At 35.4% G+C, this 15,489-nt stretch overlaps 1 protein-coding gene across 3 annotated transcripts in view; it reads right to left on the reverse strand.

The window, feature by feature from the left end:
* Positions 1–15,489, reverse strand: part of KCNH7 (potassium voltage-gated channel subfamily H member 7) — a 470,160-nt gene that overhangs the window by 75,507 nt on the left and 379,164 nt on the right. For all 3 annotated transcript variants that reach the window (XM_055120200.1, XM_055120199.1, XM_055120198.1), the window contains one exon: positions 11,828–12,253. In XM_055120200.1, coding sequence (XP_054976175.1) covers positions 11,828–12,253 — 426 coding nt within the window. The remainder of the gene's footprint in view (positions 1–11,827; positions 12,254–15,489) is intronic.

Raw genomic sequence — 15,489 nt, forward strand, 5'->3', positions numbered from 1 at the left:
AATAAGAACATTGACCCCATCATTTATATTCCCTTCAATAAAAACTACACATTCACTAGAATACAGAAAATTATGAATAATTTTTCAGTAGGTTAAAGCAAAAAAGGATTTGTTTTCATGGATTCTACTCCTTGACTATAATTAAATGATAGTAACACTTCAAAAATTAATGGTGATGCCAGTATGTCACTGTAAAGAAATAGCCCTTGAAGATGGGTAAATAGCAAGTGCAAGGTCATAAGTTCAAACATTGGTCCTTCCCCAGGCACTGGATTGATGGATTGATTAGGACAATCAATTTTGTATGTAATTCCTGAGAGGAAGGGCCTAGAAGATGATTCAGTGACTTAGGATGTTACTAGGGTAAGTGTGAGATCCACCCTGACCCCACTCCCAACACACACACACACACACACACAGAAACACAGGCACAGACACACACAGACACACACAGACACACACACACAGACACTCACACACACACACCCCTCAATCCCTTGCCACATATGCTTTATGATCCTATCCTGTCTGCGCCATGGTGGTTCAGGACCTCAGGCGAGGAAAAACAAAAATGAAGACTACTTAAGACATTTATTTCTAGTATACTTTGGCAGAATTATTTTAATATAAATGACTATTACCCAAGGAAAATTCAATTTCTGGATCAATGATTAATTGATTACAGGGGCTCCCCTAAAAGAAATAAATTTCAACACTTAAACTGAAAAATATTTAATGGGATAAATAATAAGATAAAATAAACTTTTGAATCAATAAAATAAAATATTTTGCTCAATACTTTCAGACTAATCTTGAAAACATTTACTTCCGTTTTAATATACATTTTCAATCCTACATTTAAAACACTGAATTTAGAAATTCATTTTCTCAAAACAGCCATGTTACATGGTGGAATTCCTATCCTCCCCTCCCCTCCCAGCCCCTTCCTTCCCCTCCCCTACCCCACCACCCCGTCAGCGTGTGCTCAGGTCTCACTCCAGGTTCTAAGCTAAGGATCACTATTGGCAGTGCTCAGGGGCCCATATATGATGAGGGGGATCAAACCCAAGTTGGCTTCATACAAGGAAAGTGTCTTACTCACTACTATCTTTCCAGTTCAGAACTATTCTTTTAGAAATGAGGAAATATAAATGTGTGGTCTTTGGTCTTGTCTATGGGGTTGAAAGAGTACATTGCAATGAATCTTTCTATTTAGTCCATCATTCTCTATTTTTTTAAAGGAGTATTTGGGTGTGAGAAATAAATGGGAACTCTAGTAACAGATTGCTTTTCATGTCCTCTAAACTCAGACTTGCATAAAACATCCAATGAATTACTTACCAAATAAAACACAATAGTATTTAAACTATTGTAATAGCTTCTAGTATTTTAGTGAACTTGAGAGCTACTATTTGCAAAACTCTTTAGAACTGATTCCACAAGTACAATAAAAAATACCTGGGTAGGGAAGGAAAGGTCACCTATCATCTCCCTTTAATCAAATTCAAATATCACATTTTTTTGTGATGTATAAGGAGAATTTTACAACTTTTTCTGGGAAATTCACTCCAATACTTTATAGCCTTTACTACTAAGTTACTTTTATTTTTATTTTGTTTTATAAGTGACATTCTATATTGCCACCTTCTTCAGTTATAGTAACATGGAAATCTGCTCAAATGGTTCTAAATAGCTTCAGGCAAATGTTGCAGTAATAAACATGGATAAATTAAATATGAAAACTATTTTTAAATAAAAATTTTACTTGTTTTGAGAACTCTTTCAACACAAATATTTATCATATGCTACTAGCGCAGCGGGTAGGGCATTAGCCTTGCACGCGGCCGACCTGTGTTTAATTCTTCTGCCCCTCTCGGAGAGCTTGGCAAGTTACCGAAAGTATCTCACCCACATGGCAGAGTCTGGCAAGCTACCCATGGCATATTTGATATGCCAAAAACAGTGACAACAAGTCTCACAATGGAGATGTTACTGGTGCCCTCTCAAGCAAATTGATGAGCAATGGGATGACAGTGACAGTGACCCCTAGCAAATTTTAGACAATAATACTTATAAATGAGAAATTGTCAGCTTAATGTAAAATAATTTTGATGAAATAGTATATTTCTAGAGTTTAAAAATAATTTTTTAGAGATTCTTGTTTTGTCTGTTAAAATAGATTTTTGGAACCATGACCAAAAGTAGAAATTTATTTTTATTTTTATTTATTTTTTGATTTTTTTTCAAAAGTAGAAATTTAATCATGAATCACAAAATCCTGTTGAGCGTCGATTTCTCAAGTGCAGTAACCTCTCCATTCATCCTAGCCCTGAGATTTTAGAAGCCTCTCTCCACTCGGCCTTCCCAAGGATGCCACATTGGAGGCTCTTTCAGGGTCAGGGGAATGAGATCCAGCTTGTTACTGGCTAAAGCATATGAATACACCATGGGAAGTTTGTGAGGCTATCCCATGTGGGCAGGAAATTCTCAGTAGCTTTCTAGTTTCTCCCAGAGGGAAAGTAGGTTATAAGATATCTTCTGGGAGCTTGCTTTTAAGTCTCTGGATGTTGGCTGTTGATGGGATTACACACACCTGGCTTCCTCTGCTGGCACCCCCAAGAGGCCCATCCGAACATGTGGACAGGGCCCCTGAGCATGGCTGTGTCTTTGGCCACCAAGAGCTCTGCTCGGGGTGGGAAGGGACGCTGGAGCCCATCCCCTCCAAGGGGCCCGGGAGAGGACAGCCAGGTGTGCGAGCAAGAGACTCTCAGGGAAATTTAATGTAACTGATTATTGCCCAGGAAACTCACTTTCTGGATCAATGATTAATTGATTTAAAAGTTTATTTTATCTCACTATTCATCCTATTAAACCCACATATAAGTCAACAAAGACTTTTGCCTTAAATCTCAAGAACTGTGTAAAGGGAGATAAGGCTACATTAAGTGTGAAGACACAATGTATATATATGTATAGTTCTTCAAAATGAACTTGGTTAATTAAATTTGAACACAAGTATGTCTAATGTTTCAGAAACTTACTTTCACAAACTAATGACAATCATTAGAATGATCAGGTTCAGAAAGAACGCTGACAAGATGATTAGAGTTTCTATATGGATGCTTGCTAAGCTTTTTCTTGTATCCATTCCATGATTCATCTATAAGCTTAATGAAGCAAACATACTAATTTGAGCAGAAAGTCTTATTTTCTAATATAACTCTTCTTGCCTGTTTTCGATACTCATAGAAAAATAAAGTATGAGAGGCGAGAGGTAAAGTTTGCAAGTATTTTAAAAAAGAATATCAGAATATCAATGTATATTAAATAAATTGCTCTAGATTTTGACTCTTAATAGCTTTGACTGTAAATTTTTACATAGATAAACAAAATACTGGAAAACTTAAGGCATATGATAAAAAAGCTGACTTTCTGTACACTGAGCCAATTATATACTCATGTTGTTCCTTTGCATTAATGCCTTTTGGGAAACTTCCTGTGAGTGGCATGATATTTTGATTTATTCAAAAATTATATTCAAATAATTTTTGATTATTTAAGAAGAGGAGAATATTTTTCTTGGTCTTGTCTATAGTACTAATATTAGGAAAATATCAAAGATAAAGGTAAGTCTACTGGTATCAGCAGTGGTTGTTTAACACTTCTTTTAATATTATAAAAATCATCTTGGTATTAGGTGATTTAAATGAGCTTAAATTGCTTATATGACTGCTTTGGCAACAAATGTACATGTCAAGTTATACTTGGCACTGGTAATATTTTGTTAATAAGTAATAAATATTCAAAATTTGAGTACTTTTGTTTTTAATAGTTGAATGTAAATAAAATAAAAATGCTACAGTAACTTACCACTTAAGAAATTGGCAAGAAGACACTAATGTTTAACTGACAGAGACAATATTTTCAAAATTAATTTATGATGCAGTGATGCATAGAAAAATCATTTTCATGATTCATTTAAAATAAAATAAGAAATCATAGCAGTTCTTATATTTAGTGTAAAAAATGACCTCATTTGTTTACTTATGTATTTATTTGGTCGAAATGTTTGCTTGTGAATGCAAAAGTCGTTCTCTGAACTTTATCTTTATCACAGAGAATGCCACTGGATCTTGCATATATAAGGAATTGAAATTTTTCTGTCATGTTAAGAAATGCAGGTTCCATTCCTTTACTTTAGACCTACCAAATGTAAACCTTCAGACTCTTGTTAAATATCCACAGATAACTCAATGCATAATTCTTGTGTAGAATACTGACTCAAATTAGTCTTTGCCATGATCATATCTAGTTTGCAATTTGATGTGTCTTATTTAATTTTCTTATATTTACACATATAGGTCTACTTTGTTCATATGATGTCTAGGTTGGATACTCCAATGATTAATATGTATTGCAAATTTACCTATTGCAATACAGGAATTTCTCTCTCAAAATTTGCTTTCTCTCTAGGCTCTAGCCTTCTGAACAAATGAATGTATTGTCATATATAAAAGCTGATTCATCACCTCTTCAATCCCCTCTGCCAAACGTTTTGAATAAGACCACAAAATCTCTGAATTCTTGCTTTTCCTCTACAACTCCAAATTACCAAAACTATCAGTAAATTCTATTATCTCCCCATATAATATATTCCAAATGTATTTACATCTTTCCCTGTATTGCCACCACATAGTCCATACTGGTTCTGTTTAATACCTATTACATTATAGCCAAGACTCCAATATGCTTCCCCTGTTTCCATTCTGACTAAAATAAAAGCCTACAAATAAAAGCCACAAGGTCTTTCAAAGTGTCAATCAGTGGGCTGGAGAGTTAGTATAGTGGTTAAGGCAGTTGTGTTGCAGGAGGCTGACCTGGGTTTGATTCTCTGCACTGCGCAGTTTCCCCTCACTCATCACCATCCCTTAAAAAAATCCAGCACAGGGGCGATAGCACAGCGGGTAGGGCGTTTGTTTGCCTTGCACGCGGCAGACCCGGGTTGGATTCTCAGCATCCCATATGGTCCCCTGAGCACCTCCAGGAGTGATTCCTGAGTGCAGAGCCAGAGGTAACCCCTGAGCATCGCTGGGTATGATCCAAAAAGAAAAATAAAAGTTAGAAAAAATCCAGCACAGCCAGGAGTGATCCCTGAGTATAGGGCCACAATCCTTCAGGACCACTGGGTATAACCCAAACGCCAAAACAGCATCAAATTTCAATCAGATCAGATCTTGATCAGGTAATTCTCATGCAGAAGTTCCCAATAGAGTCAGAATAAAAATCTAAAGATGAGAGACTTGGTCCATCACTTTGCCTACCCTGTATTTTAGCGCTCCATCTCTCATCCATATATTTCAGCTTAGTTGCCAATATATTTTAATATTCCTCTAACATGATATGTAAGTCCAACCCTGCAATCCCCCAAATTGATCAATTTTCACTAGTGTTTTCTTTTTTGTGAAATGCTTGAACTGTGGTTTCATGAGGCTAATTTAAACTAGTTAAGTTTCAATTCAAACAACACCGTTGGTCACCCTTCATTTTCTTCCAATCAAATTGACCTCACATGTCAGTAATTTTTATACACTGTTCATCTCTAAAACTTTCATAACAATACTTATTCTTTTGTGAAATAATTTTGCTCAATTATCCTTAATTATCCAATAATGCTCCATCCTCTGCTTTCTAACATTCCCCAGCTTTTTTACCCCAATCCTAGAATGTCAGTTTTTAGATAACAGAGACTAGATCAGTCTGTTTTCTTTTCCTTTTCTTTTCTAAATCTCCAAACCTGATCACTTTGAAGATTACTGAATAAGTATTTTCTGAAATAACAGTCTTTTATTGCTAAAGACCACCGAGTGTAGAGTAGAATTGCTTGTTAGTTAACATTGCTCGATCTCAATTGCTTTATCAGTGAAAAGGAAATAATGATGCTTCAATTTCCCAGGCAGGAAGCTGAACTAAAATAGAATCAGAACTGGATTTAGCCCTTCACCCCAATCAAGAAACTCAATCTGTTAATTCTCAACATATGGTGCCTAAAAGCAAGACTGTACAACCAATAAAATTCTTCAGGATAATCAAATCAAGCTTTTTGTCGCCCAAACATTCCCTCCAGTGAAGACAGAGGGAAAGTTCTACCTTTCTAGTTTTCACAACCTGTGTACCTTATCACCCTTCTGGAGTAGTTGTTATGTACCACTGTGTGGTTCTGCTGTCTTAGACCAAATGCTGACAATCCCTAATACATATGGTCACCTGTAGTGTTTACTGTGTGCTAATGCAGATCCTAGTTGGCATGTGCAGACCAGCTGACTGTTTAAAGTTCCTATAATTTGTACATTTCCTAGCAGTGGACAAAATATTAAAGGAGTTGTTTGGGTGGATGCTTTAAAAGCCCCCATGTGAGAGTCTAAAACACTCTAATAGGCTCCTTCAGATGATGCTATCCTATGCTTCCCTCTTTTTCCTTAGATAAAAGTTTCAACTCACCCCCTTTCCCTCTAATCCTCCTCCTCAACTCCACGCCCCCCAAAAAAAAGAGTTCTGTCCCCTTCAAATAAGTTTTTTGTTTTTTAAAATTTCTTTTTTTTTGGGGTCACACCCAGCGATGTTCAGGGGTTACTCCTGGCTTTGCACTCAGGAATTACTCCTGGTGGTGTTCGGGGGACCATATGGGATGCCTGGGATCGAACCAGGGGCTGCCGCATGCAAGGCAAATGCCCTACCTGCTGTGCTATCGCTCCAGCCCCTGTTTTTTAAAATTTCTTGAGCACCAAGAAATCTAGGTTTCTGAAACAGAACCAGATTCCTTCTTATGATTATTTATCATTTTTCTGATCTGTCTTGGCTTCTAGTACAAGATATAGATTCAAAGGTAATGCTTATGGCAAGACTTTGTCAGAATATTTAACGTTTAGAGTTTAACATGTCAGAGATAGGAACTTCTTCAGTTTCTTTCTCTTCCACCTGTAAGTCTGTCATAAAAATACCATCCCTTACAATTTTTCTTCCTATGTAAGAGGAAGAGTGTTCCTAAAGTTTCTGTAAAATTACCTGTCACTGTATCACTGTATCACTGTCATCCCGTTGACCATCTATTTGCTCTAGCAGGCGCCAGTAACATCTCCGTTCGTCCTAGCCCTGAGATTTTAGCATCCTCTCTTTACTAGTTCTTCTTAGAGGTGCCGCATTGGAGGTTCTTTCAGGGTAAGGGAATGAGACCCATCATTGTTACTGTATTTGGCATATCAAATATGTCTCAGAGAGCTTGTCAGGTTCTGCCGTGCGGGCAGGATGCTCTCAGTACCTTGCCAGGTTCTCCGAGAGGGAGAACTAGGCTATAAGAGGTCGAGTAGCCTCGAGTGTCACTCAAGAATGTCACATAAAAAAGACAACACATATAAATATAATCATGCAGCTTTTCAATATCACTTTTTCCTTTTATTACAAAGATTCTGGCAGAGGGCATCTATTAGCTTCCTATTGATTTCTGAAGTCACATCAGTTTGCCATTGTGGTCAACTCTTGATTGGATTAATATTAGCATAGAATTACCTTCACACTTAGTGACTAATTTTCAATACTTATAATGCCTTATGTCTGTTTTTGTGTGTGCGTGGAGGGGGTTGAGGGAAAAGGGCACAAACATTGTTTCTCTTGTCTCAGTGCTCAGTTCTCACTCCTGGCAGAGGTCAGGGGAACAAATGGAGTGCCAGGGATGGAACCTAGATTGGACATGTGCAAGACAACTAACTGCCTTAATCCCTCCTATCTTATGTCTTAATAGCAATTAGATACTTTCTTCTTGAACTTTCCTAGTAGAAAAAGGTAGGTAGAAGTCAGGTAATCCCTAGAGTAATTTCTAACAAGAAATTTGTCTAATATTATCTCTGAATGTTCCACCATTGAAAGCTGTTTGTATATGCAAAGAACAAATATATATATATGTATATATTTGAGTCATACATTAAAACAGAAATCCATTTTTTTACATTTTAATGCCCATTATATTTTCTAGGAATTTAGTTACCATGTAAATTGAGATAAAGTTAACTTGTTTGGTATGGACATTCACTCTGAGCTTCTGACTGTTTCAGAAAGTTGCATCTTCAGTGATAACAGATCTGCTATGTGCATTTTATATGATATACAGCATGCCATAACACAGTCAGTCTCTTGAGGTATGTATAAATGTTAATATATAAATATCTACGTCTTCATATATTTAAATCTCTACTTTAATATTCAACCACTGTATAAATATTAAAATATAAAGATATGTTTAGATTAATGTTGTACTTAATGTTTAAATAGAAACATCCTTGACATTTTCACTGAAACCTTTAAAATTGAGTGACTCTCTTAGACTTGAGGTGGTGGATACTGATCAAGGATGCTTGTTTATTCCTTACTACGCCTGAGACGTCCTCAGGCTTTTCTGTGAAACCCCAATTTGAAAAACATTGGACTAGAGCAGCATTTTCCAAAGTGTCCATTCAAGGTGCTGGAATGATTCAGAAAACAATCATTCCTTAAGGAGTACTTTCTCTTTCGTCACTTAGAAAAGATGGATTTCCAGGTGTATGGTGACTTTATTTTCTTTGAAAAGTGACAGTAAGCCGCGGTAGCGGCCGCGCGGTTTATTTTATCTTTTCATTCTCATCAATGGAAAACTTATTGTCAAATATTTCCCTATTAATAGAGCTGTATTCTTAGGGGATAAATTCCAACAAAAATAGTGAGTCTGTTTTGAAATTCTAACAACAATAGTGAGTTATGTGTTGAAATCTGGAATGTAATCAAGGTAAAGACAAAAGGAAGTGAAATTATCACTCACCTACGGGGTGGGTTGGGGGGTGAGGGGTGGGATGTATACTGTTTTTTCTTTTGTTTGTTTGTTTGTCTGTTTTGTTTTTGCTTTTGTTTTTGTTTTTATTGGTGGTGGAATATGGGCACTGGTTAAGGGATGGGTGTTTGAGCATTGTGTAACTGAGATATAAGCCTGAGAACTTTGTAACTTTCCACTTGGTGATTCAATAAAATAAATTAAAAAAAAAAGAAAGAAAAGTGACAGTAAGCTATAAAAGTTTGGGAACCTCTGGACTAGAGAATCTCTCATTAGAGAGGCCTCTGGCTTGATGATTTTAGGATCTGTTTAATTTTGAATCAAAAATCCCAAATTTTAATCTATACTTATAATATGAAAAATCCCACTTGCAAAATAATCCATTTGCATGTTAGGTATTTTTTATCTAGAAACATATTTTGACAGAAACAAAAAAATCATGTTTGATATTTATCATACTCTTGTTACATCACATACATAATTTTTGTAAAATATTTTTCCTGAAATATCCTGAGAAACCTGATTACAGCTGAGTAATGTATTTCCATACAAAAGAATTGTATTTAGGATTTCTAAAGAAGCTGCAGCTAGCTAATCAAATAACTGCCAGTAGATATAACATTTCTGTTTAATTAATGAGTAGCACTGCACTGTAGCACTGTCATCCGGGTGTGCATCGATTTACTCGAGTGGGCACCAGTAATGTCTCCATTGTGAGACTTGTTGTTACTGTTTTTGGCTTATCAAATATGCCATGGGTAGCTTGCCAGGCTCTGCCATGTAAGCAGAATACTCTTGATAGCTCGACGGGCTCTCCAAGAGGGACGGAGGAATAGAACCCGGCTAGGTTGAGGCAAATGCCCTACCCACTGTGCTATTGCTCCAGTTCGAATTAATGAGTAATTAAAGTATTTATAGATTAATGTAGTATCACGTAAAATTTCAAAGAAGATTTCATTATGGAAAAGGAATTTTAATCCAAAGAGGTGGAAATAAAGATAAGTAATCTTTGATAAGCAAAACGTCAATGCAATTGTTTCTTAGTTGTTTCATATTCACTGCTAAAACTCATAAGAACCTACAACTCATTGTTTTGAAGGATAGGAATGCTTATTATACTAGTTAATTATTTTGCCTAAATTCAGAAAATAAGTGGAATGGCAAATCTAGGTCTGTCGGATTCCAAAGTCACTATACTTACCATAGCACATCACATATTAAACAGTGAACGTGAGGGAGCCCATAAAATCACATGGGAGTGCTAAATTGGTACTGTTGTCTCTGAGGCATAACTTTTCCTTTTCCTGTTTACCTGAGAAAGGTGGCTAGGACATAATTTCTCCTGAGAATATTTCACTCTAGTTTAATATAAATAATATGCCTCCCATTGTTTTTAGTGTATTTATAGTCCTATCTGAAATAGTGATTATCTGGATTGCATATTAAAATAATTTTATTATTTTCAGCAGCTATAGTAATTGAAATTAGCCTTGTCAAGTTCTCTATCTTAGAAATTCTACCGTACCGATTATGATCAGCATATCTAATTTCTTGCTGGTTTTATTTTTATTAATTAAATAGTGTAAGGTAATTAATTTCCCTAACAATGCCATTTGTTTATTTTTCTACCCATCCTATCATTTTTCTAAACTGAAATTTAATTTTATTTAATATGTTTATACTTAAAAGTTTTAAAGTGAGGTTTAAAAAATCTACTGTTTTTCTACAATAATTTAATTGCATAGTACATGGATCACTGTATCATAATAAATAAAAATAATAAATAATGATAAAGTGTTTCTTCATTTTCTTGATTTTAGTTATTAGCCAAAGGTAACATATTTAACAGCAGCCAATTCTTTTAGTGGTGTTTTGTTAAGTTGCATATCTTGTCTCTTAGAATCTAAAATTTAAAATAAATTAAGATAGAAGATACTAGCAGACAATATTATTGTGTTCACAGATGAAGAACTTCAAGTTTAGATGTTGGCTAAATTTGTGGAATAAAAGAAAAATTTGTTGTTTTCCTTGTTCTTAACTGACCTACAATCTAACAGGCACATTATGTACAAGAGATTTTACTTTTAAAACCTATTGGGTTCCCTTGGCAAAGAAGGATTCTCTTGTACTAACCAGTAATCCCCAGAGGGCATTTTTATATTTAATCTCCTCTTACAAACATTAAAATACAGTATAAAGAGCTCAGGGATTCTTGAGTAGCAAAAAAAATGAAAATTTTAAAATTCAAGAAATTGACATTATTTTTCTCAATTTACTTCCTTAGAATTTCTTTTTCACTTTCTGCAAATCTTACCATTCTAGAACCCAGTAAACTTAATTATAATAAAAATATGTGGCAATTAAATGGAGGGATCCTTAGGAAAAATTAATTTCTTTTGGATTAAATAACGCTCTGAGAATCTAATTAGGGTTATAGATTCTCTTTTCAGATAATACATTAAGCATAGAGTTTTCAGAATCCAACTTTATTAGAATTTTGGAAGGCATAAGAAGCACTTTCCAATCTAAATATGACACATGAGAAAGAGTTTTGAGCAAGATATTTCATATAGAAGATTCCTCTTCTATGTTTCTATGTAATTTGAACAAAAAACAACCCTCTGTTATCTCAAACTACAATTGTGAGTTAAGAAAGAGACATTTTCATCCTTGACAGTTTTATACCTAGGAATTTAATATCCTGGAAATGTGATATGTGCCATGAAACACTTGTCTCAACATTTAATTTGTTAGTAAAAGGATGAATAGTCAGCATCTCTTAGCAAAAATAAAAAGAATTGTGAATTATTTATAATGACTTCCATTTCATTTTTATAGCATTTCTGATTGCAAATGAATTTCAGCTGGGAGATATAGGAAGTTTGCAAAGTAACCACTTTCCCCCCCCATAAAAATAGACTCACTTTTACAATTTCAATCTTTCAGAAAATAAAATTTGTAAGCAGCTCTTACCTCATCAGAACCTGATCCAAATATCAGCAGGTCAAAAGGAATTGCAGCAACCATATCTATCAGGAACCAGCCTTTGAAGTAGTGTATTGCTATTTTGGCTGGGTCACTTACCACTTCTTCATTCTGATTTACATATGTTGTTCTGAAGTTTATTAGAATGTCTATAATAAACATAATGTCCACAATCAAGTCTACCACATTCAAAGGGCTGCAAGAATAACCACACTCTCTCCTTTTCTGTTCTTCTCTGTCATTGAGGAGAAAGGCTGCCGAGTATGGGGTGAATATAGCAGTGTAGATCACCAACAGCAGAATAAGCCAATCCCAGACTGCCTTGAAAGGGCTATAGTGCAGTATTGTAAACTTGTTGATGCGTGGCGTTTGCAGCTTATATTCTGGCAGGACATCCGCTCCTAAAGAGAGAACCTGAATAATAGAAAAGAAAACCATAACTATGTAAACATAGCAGTAGTTTATCTCCATACCTATAAACCTTATATATTTTACAGAAAATCACATTGGTATTTCTTGATAGATCTGATTTTCACTAAGAAGTTATGAATACTTTTATTGAAATATTAAGGAATCATTACTGATTCCCTTGAAACGTACTGTTATTATAACTATTACCTAGAAATAAAAGTCTTTGATTTATTTGTTAATTCTTGTTTTAGTGGGGGATGGGCTATATCTGGCTATGTTCAGGGCTACTGCCTGACTCTTTGCTCAGGGTTAATTCCTGGAAATGCTCAGGAGACCATATACTGTGCAGGGCATAAAACAGGGACAGCCATGTTCAAGGTCAGAGCCTAAACAACCATGTCTTTCCTGTTCCAAATATCCGACATTTTAAAGAAAATTATTAAATCTTTTTTGTACATGAGTAATTTAGTTTTCAAACCCAAGATAGGATAGACTAATAAATAGAAGTTACAGTCGTATTTGATTTTCATATATTTAATCTATAATTAAACCTTGATGAATTAGACTCAACTTATTCAAATATTTAATTAAAACTTTCTACTCAGAAATCTGTTTTTAGCCTTAGAGTGAAAAACTAATAAAATTTAAATAAACACAATAGTCATTTTCCCTGAAATACAGAAAATATTTTTATATTCTGAAACTAATACACTTCCACCAGAACTCCTTCATACATTTAGAGAATTGTAAAGGGAAACCAGTGTGGAGAGATGTTCAGAGTATTGAACTGGAAATGTGGCAAGATTCTTGGCCAACAGCTTTATTCTAAGATTTATTCTACTTATGCAAGGCATTTTGTAGTCTCATCTGTCACTGTCACTGTCATTCTGTTACTCATCGATTTTCTCAAACGTGCACTAGTAACGTCTCCATTGTGAGACTTGTTACTGTTTTTGGCATATTAAATATGCCATGGGTAGCTTGCCAGCCTACTTTACATTTTAATTTCATTTTAATATTTTTCCTTTTTTTGGATCATTCCCAGCTATGCTTAGGGATTATTCCTGCCTCTGCATTTAGGGATCATTCTTGATGAAGCTTAGGGAAGCATATCAGGTGCAGGGGATCCAACCTGATTAGGTCAAATCCAAAGCAAGACCCCAAGCTACTGTATATCTCTCAAGGCCCAGTTTAGCTTATGTGGGGGTTATTTTTTTAAATTTATTTATTTTTTAATTAGTGAATCACCGTGAGGTTACAGTTACAGATTTACACATTTTCGTGCTTGTGTTTCCCTCATACAATGTTCGAGAACCCATCCTTCCACCAGTGCCCATTCCCTCCCACCCCCTAACCCCATCTCCCCCCACCCCACCCTGCCTCTGTAGCAGGGCATTCCCTTTTGTTCTCTCTCTGCAATTGGGTGTTGTGGTTTGCAATAGGGGTATTGAGTGGCCATTATGTTCAGTCTCTAGTCTATTTTCAGCACGCATCTCCCTTCTTGAGCGTGGTCTCCAACCACATTTTACTTGATGTTCCCTTCTCTATCTGAGCTGCCTTTTCCCCCAGCATGCGAGGCCAGCTTCCAAGACATGGAGCCAACCTCCTGGTACTTATTTCTACTATTCTTGGGTGTTAGTCTCCTACTTTATTTTATAATGCACAGATGAGTGCAATCTTTCTATTTCTGTCTCTCTTTCTGACTCATTTCACTGAGCATGATATTTTCCATGTTGATCCACTTATATACAAAGTTCATGACTTCATTTTTTCTAACAGCTGGATAGTATCCCATTGTATAGATATACCAGTGTTTCTTTAACCAATCATCTATTCTTTGGAACTCGGGTTTTTTCCCAGATTCTGGCTATTGTAAGCAGTGCTGCAATGAACATATAGGTGCAGATGTCATTTCGACTATACTTTTTTGCTTCTCCGGGATATATTCCCAGCAGTGGTATTGCTGGATCAAATGGGAGCTCAATTTCTAATTTTTTGAGAAGCGCCCATATTGTTTTCCAAAAGGGCTGAACCAGTCGGCATTCTGTGGGAGTTATTTTTTAAAAACTTTACTTTTCAATATTTTAGAAGCACACTTAGGGACACTGACAATGTTGAATTGCACTATATCATTTTAAAAACAGAACTATGCATAGTAAAAAGTAAAAAGTAATAAAGATATATAGCACAACTGGACAGTAGAATAGCTCTAGTCTCATTGAAAGATGTTGTATTATCAATCATGGATGTAAAACACTGTACATAAAACACACCACGTTTAAAGAGTTAGCAAGATGGAATATATTAATTTCTTTTCCAGGTTAAGCAAATATATCCTGACTCATTAAGAAAATATATTAAGATAGCAGAGGGTGGCAGGTAGATGGGGGAAATAAGCATTATTATAAAACATACAATACATATGAAAATATTTATATAAGCATATTTATGTGAATGTTGATATTATTATGAATACTGAATTATGAATTAGTATGAATTATGAATTAGTATGAATACATTTCAGAATATATGTATTCTGAAATGAAGTGACTATATTGATATTATTAAAGACCAGGACTTGGGGGGTTAGGAGTAAGGACACAAAGATGTAAGATCAAGAGATTACATTGCTAAAAATGGCACAATCAAGCACCAGAGTGAGACAGCACAAGGGCTAGTGAACATGCTGACACTTAGATGATCTAGTTGCCTGATCAGTGCTAGGATGGGTCAGGTGAAATTCTTGCATGTGAAAGATCTAGGTTTGATCTTTGACATCATATCATTTCCTGAGCCCTGCCTGGAATGACCGTTGAACACAGGGCCAGGAATAAGCCTTCAGAATGGCTGTGTGTGCAAACCTGCCTATTCCCCACATAAAGATCAAAAACCTGTATCATAATTCAGGAGGCAGGGGACCAAGGTGAAGGAGGCAGCAGACATCTCTGAAGGTCCTTTTCTGTTTTCTCACTGTAGCAGATGACTCCCTAGATTGCCTCTTAAAGACCTAGTATATTTGAAAAGTAAGCCCTAAATTTGATGCTATAAATTAGAAATGTTCCTAAGCTTGTGGTTTTAGATCAAGTTTCAAGAAAAAGAATCAAAATTGAAAGTTTACTTCAGTATTCAGGAATTGTAATTAGCTTTCATATATGAGTTTAATTTTTTCTAAATTTTGCTGAATTCACAAATCACACAGAGACATTTTCTGGGAAAAGCAGAGTTAGAAATATATTTTC

The sequence above is a fragment of the Sorex araneus genome, chromosome X (assembly GCF_027595985.1).
Source record: "Sorex araneus isolate mSorAra2 chromosome X, mSorAra2.pri, whole genome shotgun sequence".
In the NCBI taxonomy this organism is placed as follows: domain Eukaryota; kingdom Metazoa; phylum Chordata; class Mammalia; order Eulipotyphla; family Soricidae; genus Sorex; species Sorex araneus.